This window comes from Coregonus lavaretus, assembly GCF_964263955.1.
Source record: "Coregonus lavaretus genome assembly, chromosome: 24".
NCBI lineage: Eukaryota > Metazoa > Chordata > Actinopteri > Salmoniformes > Salmonidae > Coregonus > Coregonus lavaretus.
This window is the reverse complement of record NC_140011.1, coordinates 8327213-8343748: the sequence shown is the minus strand read 5'-3', so window position 1 is coordinate 8343748 and position 16536 is coordinate 8327213. Positions and strand designations below refer to the sequence as shown.

Sequence of the window (16536 nt, the reverse complement as noted above, 5' to 3'; positions counted from 1 at the left end):
CTGTTTAGCTAGCCTGATCCCGTCCACATAAGACAGGATCATCGACCAAGTCTGGGAAGAGAGGTAAACGGTGCTTGACTGAGGCAGGCACAGGCGGCAGGGAGTGCCCACTGACCAGGCCGCCCTCTCCCTTCAAGTTGCCTCCCTTAGCCAGCGACAGAGCGCACAGCAACAAGGTTGAGCAAGGGCAGACATCACATGCCTCAGCCTAGGCAGACAAGACATTTGATCCGACCAAAGCCACACTTCATCCCTAGGTTCCGTAACTCAGACCCAGCCGAGGTACGGGCACCAGTGAGAGGAAGCCATAAGAAACAGTATTTGTAGGGAACAACCGATGAGCAGCAGGTGCTTCTAATCAGGGTTGCCACTCATCTGCCAATCAGGGATGTGGCTTTTCTGGTAAGCTATCTCATGAATGTATATAATGTATCCAAGTGAGCAGACACCCAAGTCAATTGATTCATGAATTGCCCTTCGTGCCCGCTCCCATACCCTATAATTATTTATTTCTTTACGACAAACTTGTATACAGGTAGACCAGAAAACCCACATCCCTGATTGGCAACTCTGTTTAAAAGCACCTGCTGCTCATCGGTTGTTACAAATGCTGTTTTGAATTAAAATAAAATTGTACCTACACACTGAAGAAGGCTGCAAAGCCAAAACGTCTGCTATCCCTAACGTCTGCTATCCCTAACGTCTGCTATCCCTAACGTCTGCTATCCCTGATGCAGTGAAAATAATGAAAAAATACAAAAATGAAGTAAGCTTTAATGCGACATCTTTTGTTTGTCTGAAGTTGCGGGTTTTATGCACCAGCCAAGCTTCTGGGAGAGCACGATGGTTCCCTTTTGATTCAAATGAATCAGATAGCCATGCACACACGCACGGCCCACGCACGCACACCCACACCTATGAGAGAGGATGAGGTTGATGCATGTGGGCAGTCCATTAGCGAAGCACTGCTCAGAATAGTCATACTGAAACACACACAATAAGGCAAAAAAAACTTCCCAGAGAAAGAGCAAATAATGTGTGAACACATTAACGCTCATCACCCTCACAAAAGGCACACACACAGAAAAACAGATCCACACACACACACACACACACACATCAAACTCATTGATGTACCAGGTAATATCATTGAAAAGAAAGCAGAAAAGTATACTCACACTAACCACCAGTGTAAGGTCTTCTACTGGCAGCCCTGTGCCCAGACCTGCAGAAGAGGAGAAATACACTTAATGACACCCTTTAACACCCTATGCAGTGATTGGCCACAAGAAGAGACAGGTGACCTTTCCACTAAACATGCTGGAATCACTGCTAGCCTGACTTGACTTCTAGAACCTCTAGCTATGTCCTGTTCTGTCAATGTTCTGCAGGAACTAAGAAGTCTATAGCAGCGGAGCTAAAGCAACAGGAAAAATGTGGTAGAGAGTGGTTGTTTTGTAGTACAGGTCTATAGGGCTTCCTTCCAGTCTGGCTGGGGCTGCTGAGAGCTGAGGTCGATACTGAGATAAGACTTCCTGTCCTGTCTCTCTATGTATGCATCGATATCAAGCCTGCCGTCACTACGGTTACCAAAAACAAGAGAGAGTGGCAGCGATGTGTGTGTGTGGGGGGGGGGGGGCACCACAGCAGCCCACCCAGAAGAGAGGGAATGAGTCCCAACCTAACCTCTCACCTACACCACTGATGTTTTCACAAAGGGCTTTCTGTGTGTGTGTGTGTGTGTGTGTGTGTGTGTGTGTGTGTGTGTGTGTGTGTGTGTGTGTGTGTGTGTGTGTGTGTGTGTGTGTGTGTGCGTGCGCATGGGTGCGTGTGTGTCCCAAAAGGCCTGATAAATTCAACTAATTACAGGAAGAGAGAAAGAAACAGTTGGAATTGATATCAGGATGTTGAAGTAAAAAACCCTGCTTTATCCGAGCAGCTGTATAGCTTTACTTCCAGCCTTTCACAGAGTCACTGTGACACAGACAGAGTGAGAGAGAGTAAATATGGCCAGCTTCTAGATGGAGAGGCCAAAGCGTTGACACACACTCACACCATGCCCAACACCTCATCTGTCTAGTGTGTGTATGTGGCTATTATTTTATGCCAAGTCATATTAGGTCATCCAGGACTTGCTCCATGAAGATGTATTTACTGAAGGAGGCCTCTAGACACACACCAGACAGGACCTTTTCCCAGAAATACACACACACACAAACCCCAGACACACACATTCCACACACTTTTTCATCATCTCGAATGTATATTTCACCAGCCACGTTGGCGGAGCATTTAGAAATAGTATTTTCTATCCAAAGCCCAGATGTAGAAGTTGGTCGAATAGACAAGAAAGGCTCCTAAAGTGTGACTTTGTCCTCGTGTTTCTTGGCCAGTTACATCGTTTTGTTCACATGCTAGGTTGTTTTTCAAATGTTAGTTTGAGTTTGCTGCAACTGTCTGCTGCTAAGAAGAGTCTGAGATTTTTTTCATCACAGATAAGGAAGTGCCCAAGTTACCACGGTAATGGCCCGTCCCTTAAAGGGCCAGCTGAAAATGTTTGTCTCACCTACTGATTGCGCTTGATTGAGCATGGACTTTTATTAATTAACTTTTAGTCATTGTTCTCCTAGATTTATTTGTGTGCTTCTACATTTCTACTAAGGAGCACATCATGTACTCCTTGTAAAAAATGTCAGCGTAGATCCCTGAACTATAATAGTAAATAAGCCGTATCACTCAGCATTTTGTGGCAGGGCAGGCACTTTGTTGATTCTTGATGTTCTGTTGTAGAACTGTTTATCTGTTTTTATTATTGGATCTAAATGATTTATTTTAACATACTGTACATTGGTTAAAAGATACAGTCACAAAAATGTAATGAAATTAAGCAATATACCCCATTTCATCTTACTAGTAATACATTTCTTGTTTTTGAAATATGGTAAGAAATCTGAGTGTCTGGTAAAAAAAAAAGATCTACCTGCCACAGTGGCTGGTGGACCAAAAAGTGAATTTCCCACCCTGATGCAGATTCGCTCTCCTTATCCCTGTGTAGTGTGTATCCTGTGTAGCACGCGACTTGCTGACATCTGTGTAGTGAGTGTTTATCGTCTGTTTAGTTCATTTAAACACGCTCATGTAACTGACACGTGTGTGCTGGCTGGGTGGTGTGTGTGTGTGTGCGTGCGTGCGTGCATGCGTGCGTGGACTGGGCTCTGCCCTTCTCTCTGTGTGTCTCATGTGCAAACCCTATTCATGGCCTGGCCTTCTTGTTCTCTTTGTGGTAACTGAGACTGTCCACTGGTAAATAGTTATGTTTGTGGACCCAAAGAAAGCACCATTACTGAGATCATGACTCGCTGAACAGAGTTTGCTAGAAAGACTCATCACTAAGTTAAAGCCACAATCCTGAGTTTGGTGTTTCACGCTCACCTCGGTCACTGGTATCACTTGTATGGACATCACTGTCCTCCATCTGAACATCAACATCACCTCTCAGTGCTGAGATCTGTGCCAAATACATGAGCTCTGTGACAACATGCTCTTAATAATAATAATAATAATAATAATAATAATAAACTATACTGTAGAACAAACAGCCTATGAATTATAATGTCAATGCATTCATTATATTATAAAGGTTTGATTACAGTAAAACATAGTCAATGAATGAATTACAGTGAGGGAAAAAAGTATTTGATCCCCTGCTGATTTTGTACGTTTGCCCACTGACAAAGACATGATCAGTCTATAATTTTAATGGTATGTTTACTTGAACAGTGAGAGACAGAATGACAACAAAAATATCCAGAAAAACGCATGTCAAAAATGTTATAAATTGATTTGCATTTTAATAAGGGAAATAAGTATTTGACCCCTCTGCAAAACATGAATTAGTACTTGGTTGCAAAACCCTTGTTGGCAATCACAGAGGTCAGACGTTTCTTGTAGTTGGCCACCAGGTTTGCACACATCTCAGGAGGGATTTTGTCCCACTCCTCTTTGCCGATCTTCTCCAAGTCATTAAGGTTTCGAGGCTGACGTTTGGCAACTCGAACCTTCAGCTCTCTCCACAGATTTTCTATGGGATTAAGGTCTGGAGACTGGCTAGGCCACTCCAGGACCTTAATGTGCTTCTTCTTGAGCCACTCCTTTGTTGCCTTGGCCGTGTGTTTTGGGTCATTGTCATGCTGGAATACCCATCCACGATCCATTTTCAATGCCCTGGCTGAGGAAAGGAGGTTCTCACCCAAGATTTGACGGTACATGGCGCTGTCCATCGTCCCTTTGATGCGGTGAAGTTGTCCTGTCCCCTTAGCAGAAAAACATCCCCAAAGCATAATGTTTCCACCTCCATGTTTGACGGTGGGGATGGTGTTCTTGGGGTCATAGGCAGCATTCCTCCTCCTCCAAACACGGTGAGTTGAGTTGATGCCAAAGAGCTCGATTTTGGTCTCATCTGACCACAACACTTTCACCCAGTTCTCCTCTGAATCATTCAGATGTTCATTGGCAAACTTCAGACGGGCCTATATGTGTGCTTTCTTGAGCAGGGGGACCTTGCGGGCGCTGCAGAATTTCAGTCCTTCACGGCGTAGTGTGTTACCAATTGTTTTCTTGGTGAGTATGGTCCCAGCTGCCTTGAGATCATTGACCAGATCCTCCTGTGTAGTTCTGGGCTGATTCCTCACCGTTCTCATGATCATTGCAACTCCACGAGGTGAGATCTTGCATGGAGCCCCAGGCCGAGGGAGATTGACAGTTCTTTTGTGTTTCTTCCATTTGCAAATAATCGCACCAACTGTTGTTACCTTCTCACCAAGCTGCTTGGCGATGGTCTTGTAGCCCATTCCAGCTTTGTGTAGGTCTACAATCTTGTCCCTGACATCCTTGGAGAGCTCTTTGGTCTTGGCCATGGTGGAGAGTTTGGAATCTGATTGATTGATTGCTTCTGTGGACAGGTGTCTTTTATACAGGTAACAAGATGAGATTAGGAGCACTCCCTTTAAGAATGTGCTCCTAATCTCAGCTCGTTACCTGTATAAAAGACACCTGGGAGCCAGAAATCTTTCTGATTGAGAGGGGGTCAAATACTTATTTCCCTCATTAAAATGCAAATCAATTTATAACATTTTTGACATGAGTTTTTCTGGATTTTGTTGTTGTTATTCTGTCTCTCACTGTTCAAATAAACCTACCATTAAAATTATAGACTGATCATTTCTTTGTCAGTGGGCAAACGCACAAAATCAGCAGGGGATCAAATACTTTTTTCCCTCACTGTAAGTATAACTTTTGTATGACTGAAGCTTTTAGTGATAAGTCTAATGCTTTATCATTTAATAATTTCTGTCCTCCGAATTCATATTAATTATATAAATAGGCCCGTTTAATTTTGTCTGGCTTGCCGTTCCAAATAAACTGGAATATTTTTTTATCATATAATTTAAAAAACTGTTCGCTAGGCGTAGGCAAGACCATAAGCAAATAGGTAAACTGGGATAATACTAAAGAGTTAATCAGGGTGATTTTTCCACAAATTGACAGGTATTTACCTTTCCATGGTAGCAAGATCTTATCTATTTTTGCTAACTTTCTATTAACATTTATTGGAGTGAGATCAGTTATTTCCTTTGGGATTTGTATTCCGAGTATATCCACATCACCATCAGACCATTTTATTGGTAAACTACATGCATCCAATTTGTAAGTCGCTCTGGATAAGAGCGTCTGCTAAATGACGTAAATGTAATGTAAATGTAATGTAAAAATTGTATTTTTTAGTGATCCAATACGTAATATAGTACATTTGTCATAATTTGGTTGTAATCCAGAGAGGTTAGAAAATGTATCTAGATCCTCTATGAGGCTGTGGAGGGATTCTAGTTGTGGATTTAAAAGAAAACATGAATCATCAGCGTACAATGACACCTTTGTTTTTAAGCCCTGGATTTCTAATCCCTTGATATTATTGTTGTATCTGATTTTAATAGCTAACATCTCGATGGCCATAATAAATAGATATGCCGATAGTGGACAACCTTATTTCACTCCTCTTGACAGTTTAAAACTTTCGTAGAAATAGCCATTATTTACTATTTTACACCTAGGGTTACTATACATGATTTTGACCCATTTTATAAGAGATTCTCCAAAATTGAAATGCTCCAGGCATTTATATATAAACCCCAGTCGTACTTTATCAAATGCCTTTTCGAAGTCTGCTATGAATAGCAGGCCTGGTTTCCCAGATTTTCCATAGTGTTCTATTGTTTCCAGTACTTGCCTTATATTATCTCCAATGTATCTTCCATGTACAAAACCTGTCTGATTATAATGAATAATGTCCGACAATACCTTTTTAATTCTATGCGCTATACATTTTGCTAGAATTTTTGCATCACAACACTGAAGTGTAAGGAGCCTCCAATTTTTTTAATGGACTGGATCTTTATATTTTCCACTTGTATCCTGTTTCAGTAATAATGAAATCAGACCTTCTTCTTGAGTGTCTGATAATCTACCATTTACATAGGAGTGGTTAAAACATCCTAATAACGGTCCTCTTAGTATATAAAAAAAGGTTTGGTATACCTCGACTGGTATGCCATCCAACCCTGGAGTTTTCCCGGACTTAATGTTTTTAATTGCATCCAGAAGTTCCTCCTCTGTAATTTCACCTTCACATGAGTCTTTCTGTATGGCTGTTAATTTTACATTATCAATAGAAAAAAATCTCTACAATTACCTTCAGTTAGAGGAGATGGAGGCGACTGAAACGAACACATATGCTTATAGTACTTTCTTTCCTCCTTCAAAATATAATTTGGTGAATCATGGGTGAATTGTAACCAGTTTCATTAAATTCTTTTTGGTAGCATTCCTATGTTGAAGATGAGTACTGAATTGCATGGCCTCTAAAGGCACATTTAAAGGTGTCCCATACAATAAGGGGATTTGCTGTACCTATGTTATGTCGGAAAAAAACAGTTATAAATGATTTTGTCCTAGTTAAAAATACAATATCCATCCAATAGGCTTTGATTAAATTTCCAATATCCTCGCCCACGTGGAAATTCAGTAAGGGTAATGTATATGCCAATTATATGATGGTCCGACTGCATTCTGTCCCCTATCAACACTTTTTAGACTTTTGGTGCCAACGAGAATGACATAAGAAAGAAGTCAAGACGACTAGCTTGATTGAGTCGCCGCCATGTATATCTCACTAGATCAGGATATTTAAGCCTCCATATATCTACTAGTTCTAATGTATCCATGACATTCACGATTTCCTTAAGAGCATGAGGGTGATTGTTTGTGGTGTGATTTCCTTTACGGTCCATTGAGCTATTTAAAACAGTATTATAATCCCCCACCATAATAATATTGTCTTGAAATGCTTGCAGGGTTGATAATGTAATATACACTGCTGAAAAAAATAAAGGGAACACTTAAACAACACATCCTAGATCTGAATGAATGAAATAATCTTATTAAATACTTTTTTCTTTACATAGTTGAATGTGCTGACAACAAAATCACACAAAAATGATCAATGGAAATCAAATTTATCAACCCATGGAGGTCTGGATTTGGAGTCACCCTCAAAATTAAAGTGGAAAACCACACTACAGGCTGATCCAACTTTGATGTAATGTCCTTTAAAACAAGTCAAAATGAGGCTCAGTAGTGCGTGTGGCCTCCACGTGCCTGTATGACCTCCCTACAACGCCTGGGCATGCTCCTGATGAGGTGGCGGATGGTCTCCTGAGGAATCTCCTCCCAGACCTGGACTAAAGCATCCGCCAACTCCTGGACAGTCTGTGGTGCAACGTGGCGTTGGTGGATGGAGCGAGACATGATGTCCCAGATGTGCTCAATTGGATTCAGGTCTGGGGAACGGGCGGGCCAGTCCATAGCATCAATGCCTTCCTCTTGCAGGAACTGTTGACACACTCCAGCCACATGAGGTCTAGCATTGTCTTGCATTAGGAGGAACCCAGGGCCAACCACACCAGCATATGGTCTCACAAGGGGTCTGAGGATCTCATCTCGGTACCTAATGGCAGTCAGGCTACCTCTGGCGAGCACATGGAGGGCTGTGCGGCCCCCCAAAGAAATGCCACCCCACACCATGACTGACCCACCGACAAACCGGTCATGCTGGAGGATGTTGCAGGCAGCAGAACGTTCTCCATGGCGGCTCCAGACTCTGTCACATGTGCTCAGTGTGAACCTGCTTTCATCTGTGAAGAGCACAGGGCGCCAGTGGCGAATTTGCCAATCTTGGTGTTCTCTGGCAAATGCCAAACGTCCTGCATGGTGTTGGGCTGTAAGCACAACCCCCACCTGTGGACGTCGGGCCCTCATACCACCCTCATGGAGTCTGTTTCTGACCGTTTGAGCAGACACATGCACATTTGTGGCCTGCTGGAGGTCATTTTGCAGGGCTCTGGCAGTGCTCCTCCTGCTCCTCCTTGAACAAAGGTGGAGGTAGCGGTCCTGCTGCTGGGTTGTTGCCCTCCTACGGCCTCCTCCACGTCTCCTGATGTACTGGCCTGTCTCCTGGTAGCGCCTCCATGCTCTGGACACTACGCTGACAGACACAGCAAACCTTCTTGCCACAGCTCGCATTGATGTGCCATCCTGGATGAGCTGCACTACCTGAGCCACTTGTGTGGGTTGTAGACTCCGTCTCACGCTACCACTAGAGTGAAAGCACCGCCAGCATTCAAAAGTGACCAAAACATCAGCCAGGAAGCATAGGAACTGAGAAGTGGTCTGTGGTCACCACCTGCAGAACCACTTCTTTATTGGGGGTGTCTTGCTAATTGCCTATAATTTCCACCTGTTGTCTATTCCATTTGCACAACAGCATGTGAAATGTATTGTCAATCAGTGTTGCTTCCTAAGTGGACAGTTTGATTTCACAGAAGTGTGATTGACTTGGAGTTACATTGTGTTGTTTAAGTGTTCCCTTTATTTTTTTGAGCAGTGTATAGATTGTCAAAGAAGTGTGGATCATCATTATTTGGTCCGTAAAGGTTAATGAGCCATATCTGTTTATGGTCCAATAACATATTTAAAATAATCCATCTACCTTGCATATCTATTTGGACAATTTGCACATTCGGATCTAAATTACTTTTAATTAATATCATCACCCCTTTTGAGTTTCTTTGCCCATGGGAGAAGTATATTTTGCCCCCCCATTCCTTTTTCCAAGCAAATTCATCTAGAATTGTTGAATGGGTTTCCTGTAAACAATAGATATTATATTCCTTCTCTTTGAGCCATGTAAATATTGTTCTTCTTTTGTTATTATCAGCTAAGCCATTACAATTATAACTGGCTATACTTATTTCACCATACACTAATGAGATACAAGTTTCAAGTCTATTTATCATTATATATGTTTGTACATTTACCAATAAAAAATACTGTAATGATTGAGTGTCCATATACAGTGAGGGAAAAAAGTATTTGATCCCCTGCTGATGTTGTATGTTTGATCAGTCTATAATTTTAATGGTAGGTTTATTTGAACAGTGAGAGACAGAATAACAACAAAAAAATCCAGAAGAACGCATGTCAAAAATGTTAGAAATTGATTTGCATTTTAATGAGGGAAATAAGTATTTGACCCCCTCTCAATCAGAAAGATTTCTGGCTCCCAGGAGTCTTTTATACAGGTAACGAGCTGAGATTAGGAGCACATTCTTAAAGGGAGTGCTCCTAATCTCAGCTTGTTACCTGTATAAAAGACACCTGTCCACAGAAGCAATCAATCAATCAGATTCCAAACTCTCCACCATGGCCAAGACCAAAGAGCTCTCCAAGGATGTCAAGGACAAGATTGTAGACCTACACAAGGCTGGAATGGGCTACAAGACCAACGCCAAGCAGCTTGGTGAGAAGGTGACAACAGTTGGTGCAATTATTCGCAAATGGAAGAAACACAAAATAACTGTCAATCTCCCTCAGCCTGGGGCTCCATGCAAGATCTTACCTCGTGGAGTTGCAATGATCATGAGAACAGTGAAGAATCAGCCCAGAACTACACGGGAGGATCTTGTCAATGATCTCAAGGCAGCTGGGACCATAGTCACCAAGAAAACAATTGGTAACACACTACGCCGTGAAGGACTGAAATCATGTAGCGTCCGCAAGGTCCCCCTGCTCAAGAAAGCACATATACAGGCCCGTCTGAAGTTTGCCAATGAACATCTGAATGATTCAGAGGAGAACTGGGTGAAAGTGTTGTGGTCAGATGAGACCAAAATCGAGCTCTTTGGCATCAACTCAACTCGCCGTATTTGGAGGAGGAGGAATGCTGCCTATGACCCCAAGAACACCATCCCCACCGTCATACATGGAGGTGGAAACATTATGCTTTGGGGGTGTTTTTCTGCTAAGGGGATGGGACAACTTCACCGCATCAAAGGGACGATGGACGGGGCCATGTACCGTCAAATCTTGGGTGAGAACCTCCTTCTCTCAGCCAGGGCATTGAAAATGGGTCATGGATGGGTATTCCAGCATGACAATGACCCAAAACACACGGCCAAGGCAACAAAGGAGTGGCTCAAGAAGAAGCACATTAAGGTCCTGGAGTGGCCTAGCCAGACTCCAGACCTTAATCCTATAGAAAATCTGTGGAGGGAGCTGAAGGTTCGAGTTGCCAAATGTCAGGCTTGAAACCTTAATGACTTGGAGAAGATCTGCAAAGAGGAGCGGGACAAAATCCCTCCTGAGATGTGTGCAAACCTGGAGGCCAACTACAAGAACCGTCTGACCTCTGTGATTGCCAACAAGGGCTTTGCCACCAAGTACTAAGTTATGTTTTGCAGAGGTGTCAAATACTTATTTCCCTCATTAAAATGCAAATCAATTTATAACATTTTTGACATGCGTCTTTCTGGATTTTTGTTGTTGTTATTCTGTCTCTCACTGTTCAAATAAACCTACCATTAAAATTATAGACTGATCATGTCTTTGTCAGTGGGCAAACGTACAAAATCAGCAGGGGATCAAATATTTTTTTCCCTCACTGTATCTGTACCATGATATTTGCATTGCTACTAAGTAACCCTCCAATTGTTCTCCACTAATTCCCCCACTAAAGCCCCTCCCCATCCCAAGTTGAGCCGTCAACCCAGTGATCGGCATCCCACCCCCGTCCCTCCGGATCCCTAGGGCCCCGAGAGGCCAGGACCCATCCATCGAAAACAGCACACAAAACAGAAGCAGGTTAACCGCCAAAAGCATTTCCACTGCTGTCACCTCAATATATATATATAACTATTAAAAAATATATATCTATTGAAATATCTTGCATATCTTATTTTCCATCATTATCAATTAATATGCATAATAATTTCGGCAGTTTATGCGTAGGATTTTAACATATAACCCGGATTGCCATTGTATTACATTTCATTTTTGACAAGCAATTATTATTTTAGCAAACAATTATTGTGGTTCATCCTATATTCTCCCTAACATCCTTACCCCCTTGCAACAGATGTGGGATAAACACACACGCACATACTCTAACACTCAACCCCTTTCCTCCACAATCAACCATAAAATCAGATGCTCAACGGTTGTTACATCCCAGAGCCCAACTCAAGAAAGGACCTGATTTACAAATGCATATACAGTTACAGCTGATTGAGAAAGCATGCAAGATTGAGCAGAAATTGACAACAATGTGAGATTTGATTGATCTATTTAATCTATGTCAAGTCCTAGGTGATGGAGATCAGATCCACCCTCTTCACCTGAGACACAAACACTCTGGTCCCCGTTGTAACCATTTTTCCCAAGCATCTCCGTGCAGTCAGACCTTTGATTATTTTGTGCCACCTGGGCCACAATGATAAGCCCCCTCTCTGATTGTCCGAGTGTGACCCCCTCCCCATGGGTTACTGCAGCCAGTGTTGCCAGCACTGCCACTACCTGGGTGGGGGTACCCCACCGGAATCCCCACCGGCTAGGTACAAGGTCGTCAAGGTTCTCATTAGCAGCTTTGAGAATTTCCTTGTATATTATGCTCTCCCATCAGGGGGCTCTGGTTTTGTAGGACCAACCCTGCCAGGCAGGCTCAGAATCTTGAGGGAGTGGTGCTGCTCAAGTAGGTCTCTGACCGCATTTATTTTCCTGTTTTGGCTGCATATAGGCAACTCACAGCAGGTCCATAAAACAGATGGGGACTTCTCTTTGGTGTATGGGTCGCTCAGGTGGGTGTCTAGGATATAGGATTGGGGATCGTTCCATCATGATAGGACAATAAAAAATATATTAGATGTATACTATACTTTAAAATGTATATCTTTCATCTGCACAAAATTGAAAGCTCCCTCTCACAACCCCTGCTCACAGACACATGTTGGTTCTGGGATATGCAACCATTTCCTTTCTCACTTACTTAACGCCACACTTATTCAAACACCAAAACGCACACCACACCTTCCATCACAATTCATCCACACATATCCCCACACTGTGCCTTCTATGTCTTCTGTTTGCTATGTTTTTATCTCCACTATGTTGATTGACTACTTGTGTTCTAATTTAGTTGTATTTGAAGATTTATTATTTAGCTTGTTATCTTTTCTTGTAATACTGTCTTATCCCTTTATAAATTACTATACCTACTATAAATATGTTTTATTATTACATTCCCTACCATGACTAGTATTGGGTGTTCCATTATTTGACTCCTCTATTAGAACTTTCAGAATAGCCATGGAGTGGTCTTTGTGTCGTGGAACATTTGGTTGTCAATATACAGTTTATCAACAACGAGAGCAACACGCTTCCCTTTTAATCTGTTTTCCTTGAAGATTGGGTACAGAACTTTGCGCCGTTCTGCAATCTCCCTCGGGAACTGATCATTCATGCCTATTTTCGTGCCAGCAAGTCTTTTTACTAGGCTTTTAACCATTACTTTGTCCTTAAAAAAGGCACATTTGGCAACGATTGGACGCTCATATCTCTGCCCTCTGTGTCCGAAACGGTGTACACATTCGAGTTGGATTTTATCGACAGCCTCGAGTGGAATCTGCAGCGCTGTAAGAAAGAAGTCCCTCACTATTCTTTCTGTAATCTCTCCCTCCTTTTCCTGGATACCCGTAAGCATCTTAGGGTAGGTAGGAGCTAGGATCTGTCCATATAATCTTATTCATTATGATCTAAAAGGCAAAACTGATCCTAGATCAGCACTCCTACTCTGAGACGCTTTCTGGATACGGGCCCTGATCTCACCTGTCTGAGGATATTGTGGTCTGTCAGTTTCTCTCGGAGAACCAGGATGTTGTCCAGAACACTGCTCTCAGGGCCCCCCAGGAAGGTGAGGGTGAGGGAGCCAGACCCAGGACATACCCTTAGCACACAAGTCCTATCTGCCCACACACAGCACACCCCGACAGGGGGAGACCTCTGTGGGATAGGGGGGCTGTATGGAAGTGAAGTAGGAAGGTATGTGTTAGTTATCTGATTGGGTTGGCCATTTTCAGTCTTATGACAATCATCACTCACATGAATCATTGCTCTTGGGTCGTTATGGTAAAATAGACTGTGTTCTCAATTACTTACCAGGTAAAATAAAGACAATAAATAAACAAACATGATGATGATTTAATCTTTTGTGATGAAAAGAGGCGGAGACTCACGTGGCAAGCGCCATAAAGAGGATGTGATCTCCTCTGTTCTGAGCCAGCTGGAGTGGTGTGTTCCCCTCCTCATTTGACAGGGTCAGTGCCCTCTGACCCCTGGGCTGGCCAATCAGGAAGTGGGAGAGACGGAGAAGACCAAGACGCACGGAGAGGTGGAGGAGAGTGTCCCTGGGCTGGTGTTCTGCAGGCAGAGAGAGAGCGAGAGAGCGAGAGATTATTTATTTTCCCTTGTTATTACACTGTACATAGCTAATAATATAACATTTGAAATGCCTTTATACCTTTTAAACTTTTGTGAGTGTAATGTTTATTGTTAATTTCAGATGATTTCTTTCACGTTTATTGTTTTAATATTTGCTTTGCCAATAAAGCCCCTTTTAATTGAATTGATAAGGTAAGAGTGGGTAAAATAACATGGTAGCCAATGTTAATAACATTGCAGACAGAGACAACACAGTGTTCCATAAAATAGATGAATACAGACAGTATTTAGGCCAGAGGTGACCAGCCCTCCATATAAGAACATAGTGGCCTCTTATATCTCCACTATAGATCACTCAACCTGTTATCCTTCAAACGATATCTTCACCGTCCACACTTATTGTATATACATGACATACTCCACATCCACTCTCTAGACCTAAACACACTTATCCTGGCTCCAGGTCAGGTGTGAATGCCGAAATGAACATAAGCGAATACACTCTGACTGCACACACACAGTACATGGTATGCAGCTAGCACACATAGATGGTATGCACTGTAGCTAGAACACATACACTACCGTTCAAAAGTTTGGGGTCACCAGTCTCAACGTCAACAGTGAAGAGGCGACTCCGGGATGCTGACCTTCTAGGCAGAGTTGCAAAGAAAAAGCCATATCTCAGACTGCACATCTTAATCTTTTTATTTTATTGGCCAGTCTGAGATATGGCTTTTTCTTTGCAACTCTGCCTAGAAGGTCAGCATCCCAAAGTCGCCTCTTCACTGTTGACGTTGAGACGGGTAGTATTTAATGAAGCTGCCAGTTGAGGACCTGTGAGGCGCCTGTTTCTCAAACTAGACACTCTAATGTATTTGTCCTCTTGCTCAGTTATGCACCGGGGCCTCCCACTCCTCTTTCTATTCTGGTTAGAGCCAGTTTGTGCTGTTCTGTGGAGGGAGTAGTACACAGCGTTGTACGAGATCTTCAGTTTATTGGCAATTTCTCGCATGCAATAGTCTGTATTTCTCAGAACAAGAATAGACTGACGAGTTTCAGAAGACAGTTCTTTGTTTCTGGCCATTTTGAGCCTGTAATCGAACCCAGAATTGCTGATGCTCCAGATACTCAACTAGTCTCAAGAAGGCCAGTTTTATTGCTTCTTTAATCAGCACAACAGTTTTCAGCTTTGCTAACATAATTGCAAAAGTGTTTTCTAATGATCAATTAGCCTTTTAAAATGATAAACTTGGATTAGCAAATACAACGTGCCATTGGAACACAGGACTGATGGTTGCTGATAATGGGCCTCTGTACGCCTATGTAGATATTCCATTAGAAATCAGCCGTTTCCAGCTACAATAGCCATTTACAACATTAACAACGTCTACACTGTATTTCTGATCAATTTGATGTTATTTTAATGGACAAAAAAATTGCTTTTCTTTCGAAAACAATGACATTTCTAAGTGACCCCAAACTTTTGAACGGTAGTGTACATTTGGTATTTGGTCTTTTATTTATTGCAAAAAGCAGCAGCTACTCTTCCTGGGGTCCACACAAAACATGAAACATGACATTATACAGAACAGTAATAGACAAGAACAGCTGAAGGACAGAACTACATGGTACTGTATGTAAAATAAATGTATGCAGGCCTACTGTAGCTAACACACCTTCCAGATGGGTGTCATATTGTGTGTCATGCTGTGTCACGTCTATCTAGACTATAAACTGTATGGAGAATGCATACCAACAAAGCAGGTCAGGTATGTCATACTGGGGTTAGTTCTTATACTGGCTTGTATCTTAGAGCTGTGGCGTTGAGAAAAAATTAAGTACCGCGTTAGCTACAAGTCCTTGGGGAAATTCACCCGTTTGATTCAGGCAGCATACCAAGTGGCACCCTGTTCCCTATATAGTGCACTATTAATGACCAGAAATCGGGTGTCATTTGGGACGCAACCTCAGTAACTCTTCCTCATAATAAAGACATGAGACAGTGAGAGTGACGGGGCTTCCCACCCTGATAATGACATTGACAGAAGCCAGCAACAGAGCATCAGAAGAGCCCAGACACACACACACACACACACACACACACACACACACACACACACACACACACACACACACACACACACACACAGTAACCCTCTAAACCTGCTCAGCATGTTTTAATAAAGCCAGTGTGTTGGAGGGACCAGGTGGCTGTGGCCCGGGCAGGGCACACACACATCCTTGTTGTGTTTGATTACACACACTGAATGACTTCTTTTTATTTTTTTTAAAGGAGGGGAATAGTCAGTCAATGGACGTTCTATTCTTTCCTGTAAGACTAAGAAAGGAGGGTATAGTTGCTATGGAGATCGTTGTCCTAAACTTGAACTTTCTCTCCATATCTTTCTCACACTGTGTTCGTCCCCACAGTTACCCATACTGTACCACAAACGCTTGACTATGTACCACATAACCATGACCCAATTACTGGACCAGGAACTTTAGATGAGGGAAAAATACTGTACCTTCCATGTCAAAGTTCAGTCAACTAAACTGAAAAATGTCCAGGGGCTCTATTTTAACAAACCTAACACCAATGGTAAATCTTAGCGCTAGAGGTAGCGCTTTAGGTTCGGGGGTGTGCCAGAAATC

At 42.5% G+C, this 16536-nt stretch overlaps 1 protein-coding gene across 1 annotated transcript in view; it reads right to left on the bottom strand.

The window, feature by feature from the left end:
• LOC311100048 (rho guanine nucleotide exchange factor 28-like) overlaps nucleotides 1-16536 on the bottom strand; it is a 132365-nt gene that overhangs the window by 77331 nt on the left and 38498 nt on the right. The window contains 4 exon segments of the mRNA XM_084140790.1: nucleotides 1179-1225; nucleotides 3433-3508; nucleotides 13273-13462; nucleotides 13680-13863. Of these exon segments, the coding sequence (XP_083996916.1) occupies nucleotides 1179-1225; nucleotides 3433-3508; nucleotides 13273-13462; nucleotides 13680-13863 (497 nt within the window).